This window comes from Plecotus auritus (assembly GCF_963455305.1).
Source record: "Plecotus auritus genome assembly, chromosome: 2".
Taxonomy (NCBI): domain Eukaryota; kingdom Metazoa; phylum Chordata; class Mammalia; order Chiroptera; family Vespertilionidae; genus Plecotus; species Plecotus auritus.
In genome coordinates this window covers 86,350,115-86,374,564 of record NC_137771.1, presented here as the reverse complement: position 1 = coordinate 86,374,564, position 24,450 = coordinate 86,350,115, and the positions used below count along the sequence as shown (strand labels likewise).

The 24,450-nt window shown below is 41.3% G+C and overlaps 1 protein-coding gene across 11 annotated transcripts in view; it reads left to right on the top strand.

The window, feature by feature from the left end:
• PHACTR1 (phosphatase and actin regulator 1) overlaps positions 1 to 24,450 on the top strand; it is a gene marked incomplete at its 5' end in the record, with an annotated part of 573,950 nt that overhangs the window by 496,942 nt on the left and 52,558 nt on the right. For all 11 annotated transcript variants that reach the window (XM_080657408.1, XM_080657410.1, XM_080657416.1 and 8 more), the window contains one exon: positions 22,419 to 22,666. In XM_080657408.1, the coding sequence (XP_080513534.1) occupies positions 22,419 to 22,666 (248 nt within the window). The remainder of the gene's footprint in view (positions 1 to 22,418; positions 22,667 to 24,450) is intronic.

Here is a 24,450-nt window from a genome sequence, read left to right as displayed (position 1 = left end):
TTACCAATCAGATTGGCATTCTGCCTCCAAGACTCTGAGTCCCAGAATGTCACCTGTAGGGTGTTAACCCTGACCTCTATTCTGACCCTAATGAAACATTATAGTTACCGTAACATGAAAATTTAATGAAGAATTAAACAGCTTTAATTTCTGACTTCGGAAACCATACATTTGAATCAATAGTCATATTTTAATTAAAATGGACCTTGAGGACCAGGCAAGCAGCCCACCATTGCAGTGTTCCTGATCATTTGTCTTCTAGTCTTTTATTTTTTTTTTTTTTTTTTTTCAAATTTTTATTAAGGTATTACATGTGTACATATCTTATCATTGCCCCCGACCCCCACCCCACCCCCATATATGCCCTCACCCCCCAATGTTTTGCATCCGTTGGTTACTCTTATATACATGCATATAAGTCCTTCAGTTGATCTCTTATTTCCCCCACCTCTCCCTAACCTTACCACTGTAATTTGACAGTCTGTTTGATGCTTTACTGCCTCTGTAACTATCTTTTTGTTCATCAGTTTATAATGTTTTTCATTATCCCCAAATGAGTGGGATCATGTGGTATTTTTCTTTCATTGACTGGCTTATTTCACTTAGCATAATGTTCTCTAATTCCATCCAAGTGCCTACAAATGGTAGTAATTCCTTCTTTTTTACGGCAGCATAGTATTCCATTGTGTAGATGTACCATAGTTTTCTGATCCAGTCATCTGCTGATGGGCATTTAGGCTGTTTCCAAATCTTAGCTATTGTAAATTGTGCTGCTATGAACATAGGGGTGCATATATCCTTTCTGATTGGTGTTTCTGGTTTCTTAGGATATATTCCTAGGAGTGGGATTACTGGGTCAAATGGGAGTTCCATTTTCAGTTTTTTGAGGAAACTCCATACTGTTCTCCACAGTGGCTGCACCAGTCTGCATTCCCACCAGCAGTGCACGAGGGTTCCTTTTTCTCCGCATCCTCGCCAACACTTGTCGTTTGTTGATTTGTTGATGATAGCCATTCTGACAGGTGTGAGATGGTATCGCATTGTTGTTTTGATTTGCATCTCTCGGATAATTAGTGACTTTGAGCATGTTTTCATGTGTCTCTTGGCCTTCCTTCTGTCTTCTTTCGAAAAGCTTCTATTTAGGTCCGTTGCCCATTTTTTTATTGGATCATTTATCTTCCTTTTATTAAGTTGTATAAGCTGCCTGTAGATGTTGGAAATTAAACCTTTATCAGTGATACCATTTGCAAATATGTTCTCCCATACAGTGGGGTTTCTTGTTGTTTTGTTGATGGTTTCTTTTGCTGTGCAAAAGCTTTTTATTTTGATGTAGTCCCATTTGTTTATTTTCTGTTTGGCTTCCATTACCCTAGGGGCAGTATCACTGAAAAAGTTCTTTTGGCATATGTCTGAGATTTTGCTGCCTGTGGATTCCTCTAGTATTTTTATGGTTTCCCGTCTTATATTTAAGTCCTGTACCCATTTTGAGTTTATTTTTGTGTATGGTGTAAGTTGGTGATCTAGTTTCATTTTTTTGCATGTATCTGTCCAATTTTCCCAACACCATTTATTAAAGAGACTGTCTTGACTCCATTGTATGCTCATGCCTCCTTTGTCAAATATTAAATGCGCATATTGGTTTGGGTCGATATCTGGATTCTCTATTCTGTTCCATTGATCTATATGTCTGTTCTTGTGCCAGTACCAGGCTGTTTTGAGGACAGTGGCTTTGTAATACAGCTTGAAATCTGGTATTGAGATCCCTCCTACTTTATTCTTCTTTCTCAGGATTGCTGTGGCTATTCGGGGTCTTTTTTTATTCCAGATGAATTTTTGGAGAGTTCTTTCTAGGTCTGTGAAATACGCCGTTGGTATTTTAATGGGGAGTGCATTGAATCTATAGATTGCTTTGGGTAGTATGGACATTTTAATGATGTTGATTCTACCAATCCATGAACATGGTATGTTCTTCCATCTGTTTACATCTTCCTCTATCTCTTTTTTCAGTGTCCTGTAGTTTTCCGCATATAGGTCTTTTACCTCCTTGGTTAGGTTTATTCCTAAGTATCTTAATTTTTTTGGTGCGATGGAAAATGGGATTGCTTTTTTAGTCTCTCTTTCTGTAAGTTCATTGTTGGTGTATAGAAATGCCATAGATTTCTTGGTGTTAATTTTGTATCCTGCTACATTGCCGAATTCATTTATTAAGTCTGTTAGTTTTTTGATGGAGTCTTTCGGGTTTTTTATGTACAATATCATGTCATCTGCAAATAAGGACAGCTTTACTTCTTCTTTTCCAATTTGGATGCCTTTTATTTCTTCTTCTTGTCTAATTGCAGTGGCTAATACTTCCAGTACTATGTCAAACAGGAGTGGTGAGAGTGGGCATCCCTGTCTTGTTCCTGTTCTTAGGGGAAATGGTTTTAGTTTTTGCCCATTGAGTATGATGTTAGCTGTGGGTTTATCATATATAGCTTTTATGATGTTGAGGTATGATCCTTCTATTCCCACCTTGTTGAGAGTTTTTATCAAGAAAGGGTGTTGGATTTTGTCAAATGCTTTTTCTGCATCAATTGATATGACTATGTGATTTTTATCTCTCAATTTGTTTATGTGATGTATCACATTTATTGATTTGCGGATATTGAACCATCCTTGCATTCCTGGGATAAATCCTACTTGGTCATGGTGTATGATCTTTCTGATGTACTGCTGGATCCTATTTGCTAGAATTTTATTGAGGATTTTGGCATCTACATTCATGAGAGATATTGGCCTGTAATTCTCCTTCATTGTGTTGTCTTTATCTGGTTTTTGTATTAGGGTGATGCTGGCTTCATAGAAGGAGCTGGGAAGTGTTCCTTCCTCTTGAATTTTTTGGAATAGTCTGAGGAGGATAGGTTTTAGTTCTTCCTTGAATGTTTGGTAGAACTCTCCTGTGAAGCCGTCTGGCCCCGGGCTTTTGTTTGCCGGAAGCTCTTTGATGACTGCTTCAATTTCTTCCATAGTTACTGGCATGTTGAGCTGTTTAGATTCTTCCTGCTTGAGTTTTGGAAGGTTATATTTTTCTAGGAATATGTCCATTTCCTCCAGGTTGTCCAGTTTGTTGGAATAGAGTTGTTCGTAGTAATTTTTAACAATCCTTTGTATTTCGGCGGGATCTGTTGTTATTTCACCTCTTTCATTTCTGATCTTGTTTATTTGGGTCCTCTCCCTTTGCTTCTTGGTGAGCCTGGCTAGAGGTTCATCAATCTTGTTTATCCTTTCAAAGAACCAGCTCTTGGTTTTGTTGATCTTTTGTATTGTTTCTTTGGTCTCTATGTCGTTTATCTGTGCTCTGATCTTTATTATTTCCTTCCTTCTGCTTACACTGGGCTTTTCTTGTTGCTCTTTTTCTAACTCTTTGAGTTGTTGGGTTAGGTAATTTATTACCCCTGTTTCTTGTTTTTTGCAGTAGGCTTGTAGAGCTATGAACTTCCCTCTCAAGACTGCTTTCGCTGTGTCCCATAGATTTTGGATTGTAGTGTTTTCATTGTCATTTGTTGTCATGATGTTTTTTATTTCTTCTTTGATCTCTCTGGTAACCCAGTCATGGTTTAATAGCATGCTGTTTAGTCTCCATGTGTTTGATTTCTTTGGGTTGTTTTTATTGTAGTTGATTTCCAGTTTTATGCCACTGTGGTCTGAGAAGATGCTTGATATGATTTCTATCTTCTTGAATTTGAAGAGACTTTGCCTATGTCCCAACATATGGTCTATCTTTGAAAATGACCCATGTGCACTTGAGAAGAATGTATATTCTGTGGCTTTGGGGTGAAATGTTCTGAAGATGTCAATTAATTCCATCTGGTCTAGTGAGTCATTTAGGATTGATGTTTCTTTGCTGATGTTTTGTTTAGAGGATTTGTCCAATGGTGATAGTGGGGTATTAAAGTCTCCTACTATGATTGTATTGCTGTCAATGTCTCCCTTAATATCCTCCAGGAGTTTTTTTATGTATTTGGGTGCTCCTGTATTGGGTGCATATATGTTTACCAGAGTTATTTCTTCTTGTTGGATTGCTCCCTTTAGTATTATGAAATGGCCTTCCTTATCTCTTGTTATGTCCTTCAGTTTGAGATCTAATTTGTCAGAAATAAGTATTGCTACCCCAGCTTTTTTTTCAGTTCCATTTGCCTGGAAAACCTTTTTCCATCCCTTCACCCTCAGTCTGTGTGCGTCTTTTTTTCTGAGGTGGGTTTCTTGTAGACAGCAGATATATGGGTCGTGTTTTCTTATCCAATCTGTTACCCTATGTCTTTTGATTGGGGCATTTAATCCATTTACATTTAAAGTTATTATTGATAGGTACTTATTTGTCGCCATTCCTATTCTTTACCCCTGTGTTACTTCTTCGCTTCCTGTTTCTTTCTTTCTTTCTTTTTTTTTTACAGTAGACCCTTTAGCATTTCTTGCATTGCTGGTTTTGTGGTAATAAATTCCCTTAGTCCTTTTTTGTCTGTGAAGCTCCTGATTTCACCTTCAATTTTGATTGACAGCCTTGCTGGGTACAGTATTCTTGGATTCAGCCCCTTCCTTTGCATGACTTTGTATATTTCATTCCATTCCCTTCTGGCCTGATGAGTTTCTGTTGAGAAATCAGTTGCTAGTCTGATGGGGGTTCCTTTGTATGTAACTTTCTGTCTCTCTCTTGCTGCTTTTAAGATTCTTACTTTGTCGTTGGTGTTTGCCAATTTAATTATAATGTGCCTTGGCGTCGGTCTTTTGGGGTTCATTTTGCTTGGGACTCTGTGAGCTTCTTGGATTTGTGTGGGTTTTTTCTTCCCTATATCTGGGAAATTTTCTGTCATTATTTCTTCAAAGAGGTTTTCTATTCCTTGCTCAGCTTCCTTTCCTTCTGGAACCCCTATTATGCGGATGTTGTTTTGTTTCGTGTTGTCCCAAAGTTCCCTTAGACTCTCCTCCTGCCTTTTAATTTTTTTTTCTAGAAGTTGCTTTTCTTGGGTATTTTTTTCCATCTTGTCTTCTAGCTCACTGATGCGGTCCTCTGCTTCTTCTAGTCTACTCTTGATGCTTTCTATTGAGTTCTTTACAGCAGCGATGTCATTTTTCATTTCTTCTTGGTTCTTCTTCATTTCCTCTTGGTTCTTGCTCATATTGTCGAATTTGTCTTCCATTCTTTTCAGCCACCTTATGACCATTTCTCTGAATTCTTTTTCTGGAAGGTTGCTTGCCTCCATTTCGTTTACTTCCTTTTCTGGTGATGCCTGCTTTTCTTTCATATGCGGGCCGCTTCTTTGTCTCCCCATGGTCTCTCTTCTCTGGGTGTCTGGTTATGTAGTTCTCTCTCTCCTGGGTTGATTTAAAGGCACAAAATACAGCACCAGCAGGTACAACTCACAAGGCACTTATCCCAGGCGAAATCTGACCTTTCCGTGGTGGAGTGTAGAGCTCCTCTGAACCCGTGTGCTTGCGCCAGTTGGGGAGCGTTGTTCTGGGGCTCGCAGCTGTTCCTGGGGTGCCGCAGTTGTGTCTGTCTTCTAGTCTTTTAGACTTAGAGAAAGGAAACCTTCTTAGGTCCCAAGATAGCCCATTCCATTATCAACAAGGTCTGATTATTGCAAAGTTCTTTATTATATTCAGCTAAAAGGTTTACTTATTATAACCCCCAGTCTTATTTCTAATGTTCTTTTACTGTGAAAGGCTTTCAAATCCTTAAAGATACCTACCATCTACTTAATCTATCTTCCCTCTTCTATACTAATAATCCCAAGTTCATGTAATCATGTATTGAGATGGTTTCTAGACCCTTTACTATCTTATGTTCTCCCAAGATTTTTAAAAATCTGTTCTAATTTGTATGAAGTTCTTAATCATTACCCTAATCTGAACCCTGCTGGATCACACTAAAAAAATGACATGTTAGAAAGGTACAACAGTGACTCACCAGATTTGATGGGACAGTGCTGAAGGAGAGAACTAGAGACCAGCTGAAGCAAACTCAGAGAGTTCCTTATTTATCCAATGTCACAGGGCTGCCGTAGGCAGTGTGGCCATGATGGAGCAGCCCACCACCATGGCTGAGTGCCATGAATCTAACCACCAGGGTTTCCATCTCAGAGATGCTACTTCCTTTTGCCTTTGATTCCTCATATTTAAAACAGGAATATTAATAACACCACCAACCTCATTAGAGTTGTTTGTGAAGAACAAATGACTTAATTCAAATCACTCATCTTATTGAAAAGCATAACAGTAAGTGTCCAAAAAATAGTGTCTCCAAAAAATGTATTCACATTTTAACAGCTGATAGCTCTATTTTGAAAATGAAGTGTATTTAAATAAATACTGCCTTTATAACTATTTAAAGTGTGTGTACATTTTTTGGAGCACCCTATAATTTGGAGCAAAATTATACAGCACACAAAAGTTGCCTTCAACCCAGCCAGCATGGCTCAGTGGTTGAGCATCAACCTATAACCAGGAGGTAATGGTTCGATTCCCGGTCAGGGCACATGCCCAGGTTGCAGGTTTGATGCCCAGTAGGGAATGTGCAAGAGGCAACCGACCAGAGATTCTCTCTCATCATTGATGTTTCTATCTCTCTCTCCCTCTCCCTTCCTCTCTGAAATCAATACAAATATATTTTTAAATTGCCTTCAGTGCCCCTAAAAGGCATTTGCAAATATATCTTATTGTAGATTTTGTTTGCATCAGTTTCCTCAAATTAGATTGTTTTCATTTGTTTTCTCTCTAGTAATAATTCATATCTTTTTTGAAGGTGACATTTCATCATCTCAAATATTATGCAATATTTACTTTTTTATTGTTTTTTTTATTAAGGTATTATATGTGTACATATCTTACCATTGCCCCCCCACCCCACTCCCATACTTGCCTTCACCCCCCAATGTTTTGCATCCGTTGGTTATTCTCTTATGCATGCATATAAGTCCTTTGGTTCATCTCTTATTTCCCCCACCTCTCCATAACCTTCCCGCTGTAATTTGAGTCTGTTTGATGCTTTACTGCCTCTGTATCTATCTTTTTGTTCATCAATTTATAATGTTTTTTTATTATCCACAAATGAGTGAGATCATGTGGTATTTTTCTTTCATTGACTGGCTTATTTCACTTAGCATAATGTTCTCCAGTTCCATCCAGGTTGCTACAAATGGTAAGAATTCCTTCTTTTTATGGCAGCATAGTATTCCATTGTATAGATGTACCATAGTTTTCTGATCCAATCATCTGCTGATGGGCACCTAGGCTATTTCCAAATCTTAGCTAATGTAAATTGTGCTGCTATGAACATAGGGGTGCATATATCCTTTCTGATTGGTGTTTCTAGTTTCTTAGGATATATTCCTAGGAGTGGGATTACTGGGTTAAATGGGAGTTCCATTTTCAGTTTTTTGAGGAAACTCCATACTGTTCTCCACAGTGGCTGCACCAGTCTGCATTCCCACCAGCAGTGCACGAGGGTTCCTTTTTCTCTGCATCCTTGCCAACACTTGTCGTTTGTTGATTTGTTGATGATAGCCATTCTGACAGGTGTGAGATGGTATCGCGTTGTCGTTTTGATTTGCATCTCTCGGATAATTAGTGACTTTGAGCATGTTTTCATGTGTCTCTTGGCCTTCCTTCTGTCTTCTTTCGAAAAGATTCTATTTAGGTCCATTGCCCATTTTTTTTTATTGGATCATTTATCTTCCTTTTATTAAGTTGTATAAGCTGCCTGTAGATGTTGGAGATTAAACCTTTATCAGTGATAACATTTGCAAATATGTTCTCCCATACAGTGGGCTTTCTTGTTGTTTTGTTGATGGTTTCTTTTGCTGTGCAAAAGCTTTTTATTTTGATGTAGTCCCATTTGTTTATTTTCTCTTTGGCTTCCATTGCCCTAGGGGCAGTATCAGTGAAGAAGTTCTTTCGGCATATGTCTGAAATTTTGCTGCCTGTGGATTCCTCTACTATTTTTATGGTTTCCCATCTTATGTTTAAGTCCTGTATCCATTTTGAGTTTATTTTTGTGTATGGTGTAAGTTGGTGATCTAGTTTCATTTTTTTTGCATGTATCTGTCCAATTTTCCCAACACCATTTATTGAAGAGACTGTCTTGACTCCATTGTATGTTCATGCCTCCTTTGTCAAATATTAATTGCACATAGTGGTTTGGGTCGATATCTGGATTCTCTATTCTATTCATTGGTCTATATATCTGTTCTTGTGCCAGTACCAGGCTGTTTTGAGAATAGTGGCTTTGTAATACAGCTTGAAATCTGGTATTGAGATCCCTCCTACTTTATTCTTCTTTCTCAGGATTGCTGTGGCTATTCAGGGTCTTTTTTTTATTCCAGATGAATTTTTGGAGAGTTCTTTTTAGGTCTGTGAAATATGCCGTTGGTATTTTAATGGGGAGTGCATTGAATCTATAGATTGCTGTGGGTAGTATGGACATTTTAATGGTATTGGTTCTACCAATCCATGAACATGGTATATTCTTCCATCTGTTTACGTCTTCCTCTATCTCTTTTTTCAGTGTCCTGTAGTTTTCCATGTATAGGTCTTTTACCTCCTTGGTTAAGTTTATTCCTAGGTATCTTAATTTTTTTGGTGCAATGGTAAATGGGATTGCTTTTTTAGTCTCTCTTTCTGTAAGTTCACTATTGGTGTATAGAAATGCCATAGATTTCTTGGCGTTAATTTTGTATCCTGCTACATTGCTGAATTCATTTATTAAGTCTGTTAGTTTTTTGATGGAGTCTTTCGGGTTTTTTATGTACAATATCATGTCATCTGCAAATAAGGACAGCTTTACTTCTTCTTTTCCAATTTGTATGCCTTTTATTTCTTCTTGTTGTCTAATTGCAATGGCTAATACTTCCAGTACTATGTTTCTTTGCTGATTTTTCATTTAGAGGATTTGTCCAATGGTGATAGTGGGGTATTAAAGTCTCCTACTATGATTGTATTGCTGTCAATCTCTCCCTTGATATCCTCCAGGAGATTTTTTTATGTATTTGGGTGCTCCTGTATTGGGTGCATATATGTTTACCAGAGTTATTTCTTCTTGTTGGATTGCTCCCTTTAGTATTATGAAGTGGCATTCCTTATCTCTTGTTATGTCCTTCACTTTGAGATCTAATTTGTCAGATATAAGTATTGCTACCCCAGCTTTTTTTTCATTTCCATTTGCCTGGAAAACCTTTTTCCATCCCTTCACCCTCAGTCTGTGTGCGTCTTTTTTTCTGAGGTGGGTTTCTTGTAGACAGCAGATATATGGGTCTTGTTTTCTTATCCAATCCATTACCCTATGTCTTTTGATTGGGGCATTTAATCCATTTACATTTAAAGTTATTATTGATAGGTACTTATTTGTCGCCATTTTTATTCTTTACTCCTGTGTTCCTTCTTCGCTTCCTATTTCTTTTTTTTACAGCAGACCCTTTAGCATTTCTTGCATTGCTGGTTTGGTGGTAATAAACTCCCTTAGTCCTTTTTTTGTCTATGAAGCTCCTGATTTCACCTTCAATTTTGATTGATAGCCTTGCTGGGTACAGTATTCTTGGATTCAGACCCTTCCTTTGCATGACTTTGTATATTTCATTCCATTCCCTTCTGGCCTGATGAGTTTCTGTTGAGAAATCAGTTGCTAGTCTGGTGAGGGTTCCTTTGTATGTAACTTTCTGTCTCTCTCTTGCCGCTTTTAAGATTCTTATTTTGTCGTTGGTGTTTGCCAATTTAATTATAATGTGCCTTGGCATCAATCTTTTGGGGTTCATTTTGCTTGGGACTCTGTGAGCTTCTTGGATTTGTGTGGGTTTTTTCTTCCCTATATCAGGGAAGTTTTCTGTCATTATTTCTTCAAATAGGTTTTCTATTCCTTGCTCAGTTTTTTTTCCTTCTGGAACCCCTATTATGCGGATGTTGTTTTGTTTTGTGTTGTTCCAAAGTTCCCTCAGGCTCTCCTCTTGCTTTTTAATTTTATTTTTTCTAGAAGCTGCTCTACTTGGGTATTTTTTCCCATCTTGTCTTCTAGCTCACTGATGCGGTCCTCTGCTTCTTCTAGTCTACTCTTGATGCTTTCTATTGAGTTCTTTACAGCAGCGATGTCATTTTTCATTTCTTCTTGGTTCTTCTTCATTTCCTCTTAGTTCTTACTCATATTGTCGAATTTGTCTTCCATTCTTTTCAGCCACCTTATGACCATTTCTCTGAATTCTTTCTCTGGAAGTTTGCATGCCTCCATTTTGTTTACTTCCTTTCCTGGTGATGCCTACTTTTCTTTCATATGCGGGCTGTTTATTTGTCTCCCCATGGTCTCTCTTCTCTGGGTGTCTGGTTATGTAGTTCTCTCTCTCCTTTCCGTGGTGGAGTGTAGAGCTCCTCTGAATCTGAACGTGTTTGCGCCAATTGGGGACCGGTGTTCTGGGGCTCACAGCTGTTCGGTGGGTGCCACAGTTGTGGATTTTCAGGCTTCCAATAAGCTCCACTTTCCCTTTCAAGATGGTGCAGTCTCCGCGTCTGAGCCCGTAGCTCCAGGATGGGACCCAGCCGCAGTGGGGGCTGCCCGGTCAGGGGAACCCCATCTAGCAGTCCCCCGCCTTCTCCTGGAGTTTAGCTGTCCCTTAACTTGCCAACAAACACTCCTCATGCGACCCTCAGCTGTTCTTTCTTTTTGCCCCCGCAATATTTACTTTTAATATCTGCAGTAAGCTCTGTGATCTAGTTGGCATCAATCTAGGAATTTAGGCTTCAAATCCTAATCAGCCACTGATTTTCATTCCCATCTTAATTCAGTTAATCAGCTCTAGCTGGGAATTAAATTACCACCTTCAAGAATATTAAGAATATAATAATTTCAAAATTGGACAGAAAAAAATGAAATCAGCAGTCCCCAAAATTCCTTCAATCTCTACAATTCTCATATTCCATAAATATTTTAGGCCTTTCAAAGAGTGCAAATCATTCATTATCCTAGTATAAATACATTTCATGGTGACAATGACTTTTCTTCATGTGGCCTCAAGGGTCACAGGAATTTCTAACGATGAATTCTTGGTCCTGAATTTGATGGGTTTCTTGTAGCCCTAATAGTCTGACATTTACTGCACTGGCTTATGTTAATTATGTTTCCACCTGCAAATAAGAGTGTCCCAGGATGATAAGCAGAAATGCATTGGTGCCCTAGCAAGAATTAAATTCTGAATGCCTGAGTGTTACTTGCTTGTGAAGCGGCATATTTGAAGAAGTTCAGAATTTTGTTTATCATCATGCAAATGGCATACATTTTTAAGTGAAGTACATTTTCAGGGAAATATTCCTTTTTCTTAAGTTGATGACCATCTCTTTAAAATCTGCAGTTCTGGTTAGACATTTGTCCCTAACCCTTTAAGGTCAGAGTTTTATCAGCCTCTTACTTGAGGTCAATTCTTTGATTTTAAAGCATATAAAGTACTTATTATCTGTAAGTGGCTGCCTGTAGTTACTGTTTTACGGTTTAACTGCTATTCCAAGGGGCATGATGAGATTTCGGTACTTTCACTGTGAGCAAGAGAGATCGTCCCCTCCAAGGGTGGTGAGCAGACTGATTGGAGGAAGGTGAAAATAAGACTATATAAACCATTAACATCTTTTGAAGAATTAAGAGGATTAAAAAGGAAGTGTATCTTCAAAAGAGAGAGAATCCACGCCTGAATTCCTATGTGTACATCAGTTGAAATCTGCCTTGCCCAAGGAATAAATAGTGATTCTTTTATCTTACAAACCACTGTCCAGAAAGATTTTGCAGGCCAGAAATATAAAAGTGCTAAAGTAAGTGTTTTAATAAACTAAAAAATAATATCCATAATGACTGGTCTATTGCCAATGTTTAAGCACATCCCTGCTAAAACAGCAACTACCCACACTGGTATTATTTAGGCACAATAGCACCAGCATTATCCTCTGATCTCGCAGTGGCCTGTAAGGTGGGCAAATAGGTTTCTCCATTTCACTGATGAGGAACTGGAGACCCATTTGCACACTTAGTGAATGGCCCAGCTGGGACTCAAACATCAGCCTCCTCACTCCACGTGCTGCCCTCCTGGCAAAACCATCCAACCAAGTGTGGTCTAGGACAGTGGTCAGCAAACTCATTAGTCAACAGAGCCAAATATCAACAGTACAACGATTGAAATTTCTTTTGAGAGCCAAATTTTTTAAACTTAAACTTCTTTTAACGCCACTTCTTCAAAATAGACTCGCCCAGGCCTGGAAGAGCCACATTCAAGGGGCCAAAGAGCCGCATGTGGCTCGCGAGCTGCAGTTTGCCGACCACTGGTCTAGGGTGTTGGTCTAGGGATGAAGTCTTATGAAAGAGCCACCACTGTGTGGCCCCTCCATCAGAGATGGGGAATGCAGGGAAGGGTGAGCTAGTGGGCAGACTCTGCATGTCTTATTGTGTTATTCATCACATCCCAAGTCCAGGCCCTATTTCAGAAATGTGGGTCATTCGTTCCTGCAAGGACAGAGAAAGGGTGTGAATGAATTAATTTGAATTCATTACCACTGCTAGAAAAAGAAGAAGCTCAAAACACATTCTCTACTCCAGGATGCTCAGAACCCCAGTCTGTATATAGATGGACATAGTTTCTTGCTGACAGAAATCCAACAAAACACAAAGGCTCTAATGTTGAGTTTTTATCTCAGAAGGCTAATCCTAGGCCGTGATGGAACACCGTGTGTGCCTGCTGTCCTAAAATAAAGCTGATTAACTCTGTTCTTGGGTTGCAGTGTTATTTCTGTCATTTTTCAGCCTCAGCCTGGGGCACTAAAATTTGTAGCATAGTTTCTCACACATTTTTGGTCTCTCAGAAAAAAACGGCTGATTGTTCCCTCTCCCCTCTGAAAACTCCCTTCATAACTCATGCAAACTAAATTACAAAAACTGGTCCTCTTGAAGTTTAATTTCATTTTCCTTGTCATATTTGTATATAATACATTTTCTCTTCCCTTTGAGGGGATTAATGTCTTTTTTTCATTTTCACAATGTTGCATTTGAAATTAGACACCAGAAAGCAACATTCCTTTATTATATGATTTTCTTTAGAAGTGATGGCGAAATCGTTTCCAGGTATTTTCAGTGAAGATTAAGGATTTAAAATGCACAGTGATTTTTTAATTTCAAAATCTGCCCCTGATTTTCTACAAAAGTATCAAAGGTGTTTGATCACCTGTAATCCCCGCCCACTTTAAGTCACCTGCTCTACTCTGCATCTGGCTGTTGCCAAGTGATGGAGATAAAGCCAGGATTATAAAGCTCCCTGTAAAGGGACCTAGTGTTGTAATGACCTTGAAATGTTGTAGATGTCTTGGCCTTCATTTCTTTATGAATTATTAAAAATAAGCTGCCTGTCCCTCACTCATAATAAACAGGAAAGGTAAGGCAGTCTCCTAATTTTTAAAATCTAGAGATGCTTAGCAATGTAACTGTATAAATGTAGGGAACTGGGGGTAGGTAAAGGGGATCTGAGAGGGACCCTTGTTCTTTCAATCTATGTGTCTTCTACTCGGTTTGGGAGAGTTGAATTTTCCAAACAGATGACTCATTAAATGTTGCTCATGATGGAGCAGTACAGAGGGGAGGGAAGAAAGTGTCTCACTTCCCTGGCATGTCATGGGGCATAATGAAGAAGAGAGTGTGAAATACATGCTTTTACCAGTTGAAGACAGCCATTTACTCTCAAGCTTTCTGAAGTCTTCTATTTTTAGGATATCTCCGGTAAGTAGCAGCCCTCCTGTTTTAGGTAAACAACTGTTCATTCTTTGCTGTCCTTCCATCATTTTCATGAAGGAAGATATTCAGGCTGTTGCATCCTCTAGGGAGACAGAAAGGACAAAACGAAGTCCACCACCTTTAGTGGAAGAAATAGATGATAAGCCAGTGACTGTTACATTTTGTACAGTGGGGACAGGGGACTGAAGAGAGCTAGAGCAGGCCACCAGGAGGCCTTAATGGTGATGTCTTTCTGTCCTAAAGAAACACATCATTAATGCGGCCACAATAAACCCACTGCACTCCTCCTCATTGACAACACTCCATTATCCAGGGCTGGGCTAGCCAGCTCTGTAATTATTCTCTCCTCTCTCGCATCCTATTCTCTCTGCACCCCTACTTGCCCCCAGCCACATGCTGCTCACACTAAACCTGCTGTATGGCTCCAGGCCAGAATTCAGACCCACCTCTGTTCCACAGTAGCCCAGGGCTCCTCACAGCAGAATTCATAGTGAAAGAGTAGTCGAGTTCTGTGAGCATCTGTGCTTTCCCTTATACAGATAATTATTATATTTCACGTTGTTTTGAATTTGTGGTGCATACAATCAAGATCATAACAATACTGTTCCTACTGCATGTTTCTGTGAAGAGTGAGATAATGAACATGTACAAAGCACTCTGACAGGTCCCGTGGGGACCAGGCGTGTTAGTTACTATGGTGGTTTGCAGGATGCCCTGCTCCTTCCTCCTGAGCTGTGCAGCCCCGGTATGTGGAGTAGAATGGAAATATCCCACAGCGGTGCAGCTGTCCAACGTCTGTGAGTGTCATGAATGCCCTTAGGTTTTTGCATGCTCATCCCTGCTACATTTGTCAGGAAAATTATATCATTTGGAGCTACCAAAGGGGGAACAGAAGCTCATGTTTCTCCCCGTGGAATAATTTGGGGGTCTTTGATGTTTATTTAAATTCATTATAGAATGTCACATAAGAAGAAGCCTTAAAGCCGAAACCGGTTTTGGCTCAGTGGATAGAACGTCGGCCTGTGGACTGAAGGGTCCCGGGTTCGATTCCGGTCAAGGGCATGTACCTTGGTTGCGGGCACATCCCCAGTGGGAGGTGTGCAGGAGGCAGCTGATCGATATTTCTCTCTCATTGATGTTTCTAGCTCTCTGTCCCTCTCCCTTCCTCTCTGTAAAGTGTCAATAAAATTTATTTAAAGAAAAAAAAAAAAAGAAGAAGCCTTATGGTTCTCTTTTACTTCACCTTACAAAGCAGCCTTCTCTGGACAGTCCTCACTGAAGGGGCCCGACAGCCTGTGAGTGTAGAATTGGAAAACAGAATAACCTTAAGCTCTCTCTGTTACATCTGTGCTCACACTGCCGGTCCTGGGACCAAAGGCGTTCTTCCTTACATAGACCTCTTTGGATTATCTTCTTAGGAAAAAACTCTAGATCCCTATTTCCAAAACCTTAATTCTTCTTTCACAAGGATACTTTCCCTGAAACAGCAAGACCCTCAGGAACAGGGATCATTATTTTAGTGAATTAAATGATGAGAAATGTAATATGACATCTTCTAATTCCAAGAGACTTCAGCCCAAATACTGAGCTGACTTTTCCATCAGTTCCAAAAGCATGCACAAAATGGGGCTGGGATATGAAGGTAATTAATAACCAGCCTCTGTCTCTGAAAGACTTGTAGTCACTAGGGGCAGGGAGCAAATGTGTAGACACATAATTATAACATAATGTGACAGGTGCTGTAATGGAGGTGAGAATGGAGATGTGGAAGCACAGAGAAGGGCTGATTTTCGTTGGAAAAGTTAGGAAAGACTGTTCAAAAGAAATGGCATGTGAGCTGTCCCTGAAGTGTGGCAGGATGCTCCCAGCCAAACTCAGAGGAATGGCTAAGGCGGAGCGATGAGAGGAGCAGAGGGAGAAGGCAGGACATTCACAATGTGCTTGGGAAGTGGCAAGTGGCCCTCTGTGGCTGAAACACTGGGCAGTCAGTAAAGAACAGTAACGAAGGAGACTGAAAGGAATTGTGGGGTCAGGTGATGAGGCCCCCACTCCATGCCAAAGAGGATAAAATTTATCATTCAATTTTACAGTGAGACCCTTCAAAGATCTTCATTGGGAAAATGGAATGATCAGATCTGTTTGACAACAGTTGAGAGTGGGCTGGGTGCCGGGGGGGGGGGGTGGGGGGGGGAGAGGGGTTGGGGAGGGGAGAAGGTTCTGGAAGAACAGCAAGGTCTGGGCCACTGCAGCACTGCTGCTTCCGCACGGGTGGTGTAGTGACGTCAGTGGGAGACCAGGTGCTGTAGTCCTGCTGCCCCTGTTCAGTAAGGTCTGCATCCCTCCAGCTGCGACCGTGGTCATGGGCCTCGTTTTTCCTCTCTGAGATGGGGGGAATCACAGCACCCCATTGCCTAGGGTTGTTGTGAGACCTAAATGGATCAATACAGGGTGTAGTGTCAGCACTTAAAAACATTAACTTTTTCATCATTGGGTACAGCAGTCCAGTACACATTAAGGAAGGCTCCACATAGGTCAGGATGAGGGGCGTTACATTTACCTCTGGTTTTAGTACCTGGTCAGCCACCAGGAAGAGGAACAGAACACAACCCATGTGCTATGAGAGCCGCTTGAATTCCAGGCAAAGTGAAAGCTTGACTTCAAAGAGTTTTGATATGAAGCGTCTCCTGATTACTTGAATCAGCTTCTCCTCAGGGCTTGGCAGGTGCTATAGACGATGTGGTAACTGAAGCCACCAGAGCATCATTCTGTAAATCACCAATCTGGGCAACCTGTTGAGGAAAGCTGTTGCGCTCAGGAGTCAGGTGATCTTAAGTTCGGGGACTAGACCAGGGCTGCAAGTAACTGACTCAGTGGGAGGCGCATAGCATCAAATTGTTGGTACAGCCCCAGTGACAGTCGGAGACACAGAAAGTCAGGAACTTAGGAGACAGGGATCTGGACACATCACCTTCCGCTAATCCTGCGAATTCCTCGCAATCAGCACCAAGGCTGCTTTAGAAGTGACCCTTGTGCTACAACTCTGAAAATGCAGTGCATGGCACAACCATTGTGGATACTCTAAGCCAGTGGTCGGCAAACTGCAGCTTGCGAGCCACATGCAGCTCGTGAGCCGCAGTTTGCCGCTCTGTTGACTAATGAGTTTGCCGACCACTGACCTAGACTCTCGATTCCAATAATTACAGGCTGTTGTTGTTCCTTGTGATTAAGCCCCTATCCCAGTGGTCGGCAAACTCATTAATCAACAGAGTGGCAAACTGCAGCTCGCGAGAGCCGCATGTGGCTCGCGAGCCGCAGTTTGCCGACCACTGCTCTAAACTGTAGTTCCCCAATGGGCAGTTCCCCTCCCCCAAAAGACTTTTGGCCGTGTCTGGTGATATTTTTGTTGTCACATTAGAGGAGATGCCACTATCATCCAGTGGGTAGAGACCAGGGGTGCTGGGAACATGCTACAGAATACAGGACAGCCCCCACCACAAAGAATTGTCTAACCCGAAATGTCAGTCATGCTGCAGGTGAGAGGGTCTCCAGGCCATCACTTCACCCAAGTGTGTTGTATGCATCAATGGTGTACACAAAGCAAGCTTAGCACAGCCTTTTATAAACGTTTTAGTAATCATTTAACTGTAAGTTATAAACACATAATTAGCATATGAAGCCTTTGATTACAAAGATATTATTGCTTAAGATGAGGCTAAATTAGTATTTAAGTTTTTTTAAGTGTTGATTTAAAAATACAATGTAAATAATAGTGTAAATGGGCTTCAGTTATGGCACAGACCAAAAACACACTAAGGAGTGTGGCTATGATCAAGGGTTAGGAATCCTGGTTTAGACCAGGAATCAGAGAACTTTTTCCGTAAGAACCAGATAGTAAATATTTGATGATCTGTGGCATATATTCAACTCTGCCACGACAATAGGCCAGCAAGTGACTCCTCTCACCATCCTGACCATTATAATCCAGTGTCTAAGATGAATCCTTTAAACTCTGTGCCCCAGGTATGGCCTGACCACGGTGGGGTAAAACACTATTACTTACCCTGGCTAGCAAGATTTAAAATATTTAAAAAGTAATAATGCCCATTTTTACACGTGTTGTTCGTTCTCTTCACCTTGCATGTGTACAATTAGTGGGGTTTGTGTTGAATCAAAGAACACAATCTTACAAGTAGCATAATTCAGTTTTGGGATATAATCTGTGGGTTCAGATTCTCTTCTTTCTTTATTCCCAGTGTCCTCATGCACCTGTTTGTTACCCCCTTGGAGCCTCTATTTCCTGCTTAATAAAATGAGATAATGACACCTCTCCTGCAGAGTTATTAGAAAGATGAAATGAGATGCTGGATGTGAACACTTCTAGAACAGTAGGCAACACGTTCAATAAATGTTCACTCTGTTCACTCCCTCCTTTCCTTCTCTATCTCAGTTCTCCCACCTATTGGATCAGGATGCCTTTTTCATTATTAAAGTCATTGATAACAGTGGCAACCAAGTCAGGGACACCCACAGCCCTGCAATACACCACCAGATGCCTCCCTGAGAGGAAAGAACAGATCTCCTAATACCCTGTAAAAATGATTTGTCAACCACTTACAACTGCACCTGAGTATCAATGATCACGGCCCATATTTCCTTCATTCAGCAAAAACAGTGAGCAATTACTGAGTGTCCAGTTTGTGTCAGGCATGGTGCTAGGCATCTGCTACAAACATGAATTAGACGTGGTCCCGGCCCCTCACACAGCCTGCAGCGTGGTTGGGGAAGGAAAGATAGCAAGCAAACAGATGTTCCCAATTTTCACTATTGCAGGATCTCCCAGGAACATAGGCAACATGTTACCTGAGCCAGTTATGAAAAGGTAAATAGAAATTAGGGTGAAGATGGGATGGGAGCACACTCCAGGCCAAGAGCATGCAATGCATTGTTGTGCGTGATCAAGGGGTAAATTGTATGGGGACAGAGGCTGGGTTCATAATATGGGTCAAATTGTGTGAGGCATTGCATGACTGCTTCTGGGTTTTTACTTTTCTTCAGCAGTGAGACCTTTTACATAGAAGACAACACCTTCTAAGTGACAACTCCAGTGTATAAAACCCACATTGCTAAGACTGACGTTCAGCTGTGTGTTCCCCTTCCTGCCCACAACCAGAGTGGAGGCCAAGTGTAATAAGGGGCTACATTGAGTTCCTTGTCTTGAATAGTATAGCTCATGACGTGTTCACTGGATTTTCCATTTGTCACCCTTGAAGCAGTGGTTGGAGATAGGGCAGGCAATCAGAGTTCTAACGGTGAGACTAGATCTGAGTTTTAGAAAGTTGCTCTGACAGAGGTGTGGAAACTAGACTGAAACTGGGAGTGTTTTGAAACCATTTGGAAAGCCTTTTCTATAAATAACAAGTGAGGGTCTCCATAAGGACATGGATAATTTGACCAATAGTAAGTGGCAAAATTTGGAGTCAGATTTGTATCCTAACTCCTGAATCTGAGGTCGCTTAATCACCTCCCAACCTTCTCCTCAGCCAACCCATCGCTCACATCTGTCTTTTCTTGCTCTCCTGTGCTTCTCCAGAGTTGCCAGCTAAACGAGCCCATCTGGGTGTTTTGTCCTCCTTCCCCTCAGAGTTGGCCATCAATGGGTATTTATGAATAGAATATTTAAAAACCGTTTTGGTGCATTCACCTAGCTTCCTAGAAAACACCCTTTTCACCCTTATGGGGAAGTAGACATTCTTTTTTCTTTATTCCTTTTTTTTTCTAGAGATGAAGGGAGAGGGAGAGATAGAAACATCAGTGATGAAAGAGAACCTTTGATCGGCTGCCTCCACACACACACACACACCCTTCATCGCTCTACAGCAGCGGTTCTCAACCTGTGGGTCACGACCCACAGGTTGAGAACCGCTAGCAGGGTCGCCTAACACCATCGGAAAACACAGATATTTACATTACAATTCATTAACAGTAGCAAAATTACAGTTATGAAGTAGCCACGAAAATAATTTTATGGTTGGGGGTCACCACAACATGAAGAACTGTATTAAAGGGTCGCGGCATTAGAAAGGTTGAGAACCACTGTTCTAGAGTCACACCTCAGGAAGATGACCTTATTGGCCAGGTGAGGTCCCAGCTGGGTCTATAGCGCCCCCACAGGCAGTGGCTGATCACCATGGCTGGTCCCTATTTCACAAAGTTAGTAGGTCACATGATACCTAGAACCTGTCTAAGCACCTGGGGGATCAGCCTTCCAATCCCATTCTACTCAGACTCACACTCCCTTGTTTCTTTGAGGGAAAAGAAACCACCAAGCCCTGTTGATCACAGCTGCCTGTAAGGCTGTGTTTTTTGGTCTCCCTTTGCATAATATTTCTCCTTTCTCAGTCCTCTTGAGGCACTTTGGAACCCTTTGCCTTAAGGAATTCATACATTCTGGTTTCCAACTCTTTTCCCCACCAAACATAAATATCTATTGGCTGCTTTTCATCCCTCGGATCTAATATTCCCAGCTCTGTGCCTTTGTTGGAGCCACTGTTAATTAATTTATAGATTAGGGAGAGGAGAAGACAGGTGGGGCAAAGCATGAGCTATGGAATTACATTTCTGCCTCCTCTGTCCCTGCTTCCTTTAATACCCAGTGTGGAATCCCAAGTAGAATTTGAATGCAGTATGTGTGGTTGCATGAAGGAGGTGTGCCTTGTGAGGTGGGGCACTAGTGCCCTCAGTCAGTCACCTTTCAGTCAACTGTTATATTTGTCACCCAGAGACCATCTAACATGTTCTCCACCTTCCTGTGCTCATGACCATTTGTATTGAACTATATGGAAAATGGACCCCTTTAGTTGCTCATCCTATATAATAAAAGGCTAATATGCAAATCAATCAAACTGCAGAACAACCGGTCACTATGATGCACACTGACCACCAGGGAGCAGGTGCTCAATGCAGGAGCTGCCCCCTGGTGGTCAGTGCGTTCCCACGGGGGAGCAAAAGCCTCTCCCGCTTCCACAGCAGTGCTAAGGATGTCCGACTGCTGGCTTAGGATGTCCGAGAGGGCGCAGGCTGGGCTGAGGGACACCCCGCCCCTGAGTGCATGAACTTTGTGCACCAGGCCTTTAGTGTCTAATAAGATGCTGCAGTTTTGTAAATATTTGATTTAATCTTAGCAGTTGAAGGGCTTTTTTTCTAGTTGATTGAATTCATTCCCTTGAATGTCATAGCTCATAATGTGTTAACTAGATTTTCCATTTGTGTCACTGAAGAGTTATGTGAAAAATATAAAGAGCAAAACAGCACTTAGGAAATAATGGAAGGAAGAAAGTTAATTAAATTTAAATTAGACATAGCAATAATTTAAAGCATAATTGAAAGTTTCAAAGGAGACTATCATGCATTCATATGTCATGAGTAGGATTTTTCTTTTGTATAAAAATATTTTAATGTGAATTCATTGATATATAGTATAACCTCACACTCCATTATTTTATGAATATCGAACACTTTTGGATGGTAAATGTGTTGAATTTTCTACGTTTTAGAAATTCCTTAAATAAAAGATATAAATCCCACTTCCAATTAATCTGAAGAAGAATTATAAAATTCAGCTGTGTGTTTCTGGCCCATTATTCTTGCTGTGCTTCATTCAGAGTCTGTCATGAAAAAGATTCTAAATTGCTTTAGGAGCCTAAGATAGAGTCTATTAAACAAAATAACTACTTTTTTTATGTTACACATTTCCTAATTTTCCTACATTGGACTTATATGGGTTCTATTTCTGAAGCAAATAATTTTTCATTAAAAATACATTTTATTTGAGTTGGCTCAATTTAAGAGGGAAAATCAAGAATGTCATTACCATTGCTGCATAGAAAACTGACCTGCAAAAACAACAACAAAAAAAAAAAAAAAAAACAGACTATGGTACTTGTGGCTGCTGAGGAGAGAGAACTCTCTCTAAGTCATCCTTGACCACGTCCACCCTGATGTTCATGAATGAGTCACCAGCCCTGTGGTCCCACCTCTTCTCTTTCCCTGAATCTCTCCATACATGAAGTTTCAAACATTCTGTCCCACACTCAGCCTCTACCAGTCACACTGTGGAGCTCTGAAAGCTAGAACTTCATGCATTCTCTCTTCTCTTGATCTCTAGCTTCTCCATCAAATTAATCCTTTTACTCCTCCTATGAGACATGTCAGTGGCAAAGAAACTTTCCTTTACCACTTGGAGGTATGACTCTTAACCAGAAATATTTGTGGAATGAAATGTATTTTTTAATTTTGTGTTTTTATTTTTTTAATTGTAGATACACATGACCAAAAAAATTACATTTTAACTATTTTGACATGTATAGCTCAGTGGCATTAGGGACATTCGTATTGCTGTACCAGTGTCACCCCATCCATCCACAGGGAATAAGGATTTCTACTCCTACCCCGTGCTGCTGCCACCATCAGAGAAGTCTGCTGGCCTCAAATGTTTAACTATAAGATGAAAAATGAGATTTCAGTTGCCCTGGAGACCCTTTTTCTCTTAGGAACTGACAACTAAGTTTTAAGAAGGTTCTGATGCATTTATAGACATTAGCCAGAGTGACTGACTTCTCTTCTCCTTCTCTTTGAACAGCTCTGAGCAGCGGGTCCCCTGCCCCACTTCTTACCACAGCTCCGGTTTGCACTCGGGTGATGGTATCACAAAAGCAGGACCTCTGGGCCTTCCAGAAATAAGACAAGTGCCAACTGTTGTGATTGAATGTGATGACAATAAAGAAAATGTGCCTCATGAATCAGACTACGAAGACTCTTCCTGTCTCTACACAAGGGAAGAGGAGGAGGAAGAGGAAGACGAGGATGACGACAGCTCATTGTACACCAGTGCGTGCATCCAGCTCTTCAATGGGGATGGGGCGGGGCCTTTATAGAAAGAGTGCTGACGAGCTGCCCAACACTGTGGTTCTAACTTGAGGTCTGGTGTCAACTGGCCCAGCTCAATTAACCTCTTAGGGCCTCAGTGTTTTCATTAGTAAAATGAAAGGGTCAGTGTCCTCTGAACACCCCCAAAGCTCTAAAAATTACATCATGCTGCCCCTGCTACTTAGATGCCTCTTCCTTGCTTTGACTGCTTCCCTTGAGATGCAGCCCCCTCCCTCAAAAAAAAAGGGGGTAGGAACCCTAAAATTCAATTTGAATCTGCATAATACTCAGATAGACTCACCATTGTGTATGCAGCAAATTCACTTTAAGCAGACCTTAACAAAATTTAGAAGGCCTGAATTGAAATTTCTTACTTAGGGCCTCAAACGTGCTGGAGAAGAGATGAAGAAAGCAAAGTTCAAAATCTGTCATTCTGGCCATGAATAATCAATACATTTTAGTTAAGTGATTAGAGACTGATATTTGGTTACCTTTTTAATAAATGAACTTATAGCAACTTTTCACTGAATATATACCATGCCTGGCCATGTGCTAAGATTTTTATTCTGTTATCTACATCTTACAACATGCAGTAGCATGGACACTATTGCCCTATTTTACAGAGAGGGGAAGAAAAGGGTCAGGCCAGTGACCTGCCCAGAGCCTCACATCTACTCAGGGGCAGCGCTAGGGTTTGATACCACTGTCTCATTCCAAAGTCCATGTTGTAAACCAGTGAGGAAGGGAGAGAACTAGCCTACAAAATAAAATCCAGAGGAATCCCCCGAACTTGCTGCTGTCCAGTCTCCTCCTCCTGCTGATAGGAGTCCTGGTGGCAATGACATGATCAAGGTGATGTCCAGGAGAGGAGCACGAGGGGCGGCCAAAGGCCCAAATGACCCAGGGAGGAAGGAGCAGCTGCTCAGCCCTGGGCACTGTTTCCTGCCCAGAGAAGTGAACGTTTTACAGCAGCGTTTCTCAGCCTCGGCACAGGTGACATTTTGGGCCAGATTAGACTTTGTTGTCCTGTGCACTGTGGGATTTTTAATAGCATCCCTGGCCTCTGCCCACTGGATACCAGAAGCGCCTCCCCCAAAACCCAGTTTTGACCATCAAAAGTGTCTCTAAACTTTGCCAAGTGTCCCCTGGGAAACAAAATCACCCCTGGTTGAGAACCATAGATTTATTCCAGATGGAACGCAGCCCTGCTCTGGCTGGGTGCTCAGAACTCCTTACATTGAAAGAAAAACTATCCCAGAATATTGCCTATTTTAATGAACTCACTTCCACTCCCACCCCAAACAGACCTCACTGTCTGCCCAGCTTTATTTTCCTTCATGACCCCAGCTCCACAGTCACTGATCTCTTTTGTCTCCTGTGATGACCTGGTTTATCTGTCACATCTGAGCTTTCCCACATGCAGACATCCACCAACATGCTGCCTGGGCGCATCTCATTTGTCCTGCAGGTGCCAGCCCCTCCTCCTCTGTGAAGCTCCCTTTGGTTACTAAAGGCCCCTGTCCTTTCTCCCCTCTTTGCTTCTATTACTCTCCAGTCTGTCCCTCCTTTATGGTGTTACCTGCATACTGGCAGTCCCTGGAGAGCCAAGATCCAATCACATGCTCAACATGTGCAGGTGTACCCAACATGTTGCTTGCAGGAACTCTATGGAAGTGTCCTTTGGGTCCTTACCCACTCTCAGGTGTGAAGCCACTGTCTTCCTGCCTTTCACCTTGTGACCCACA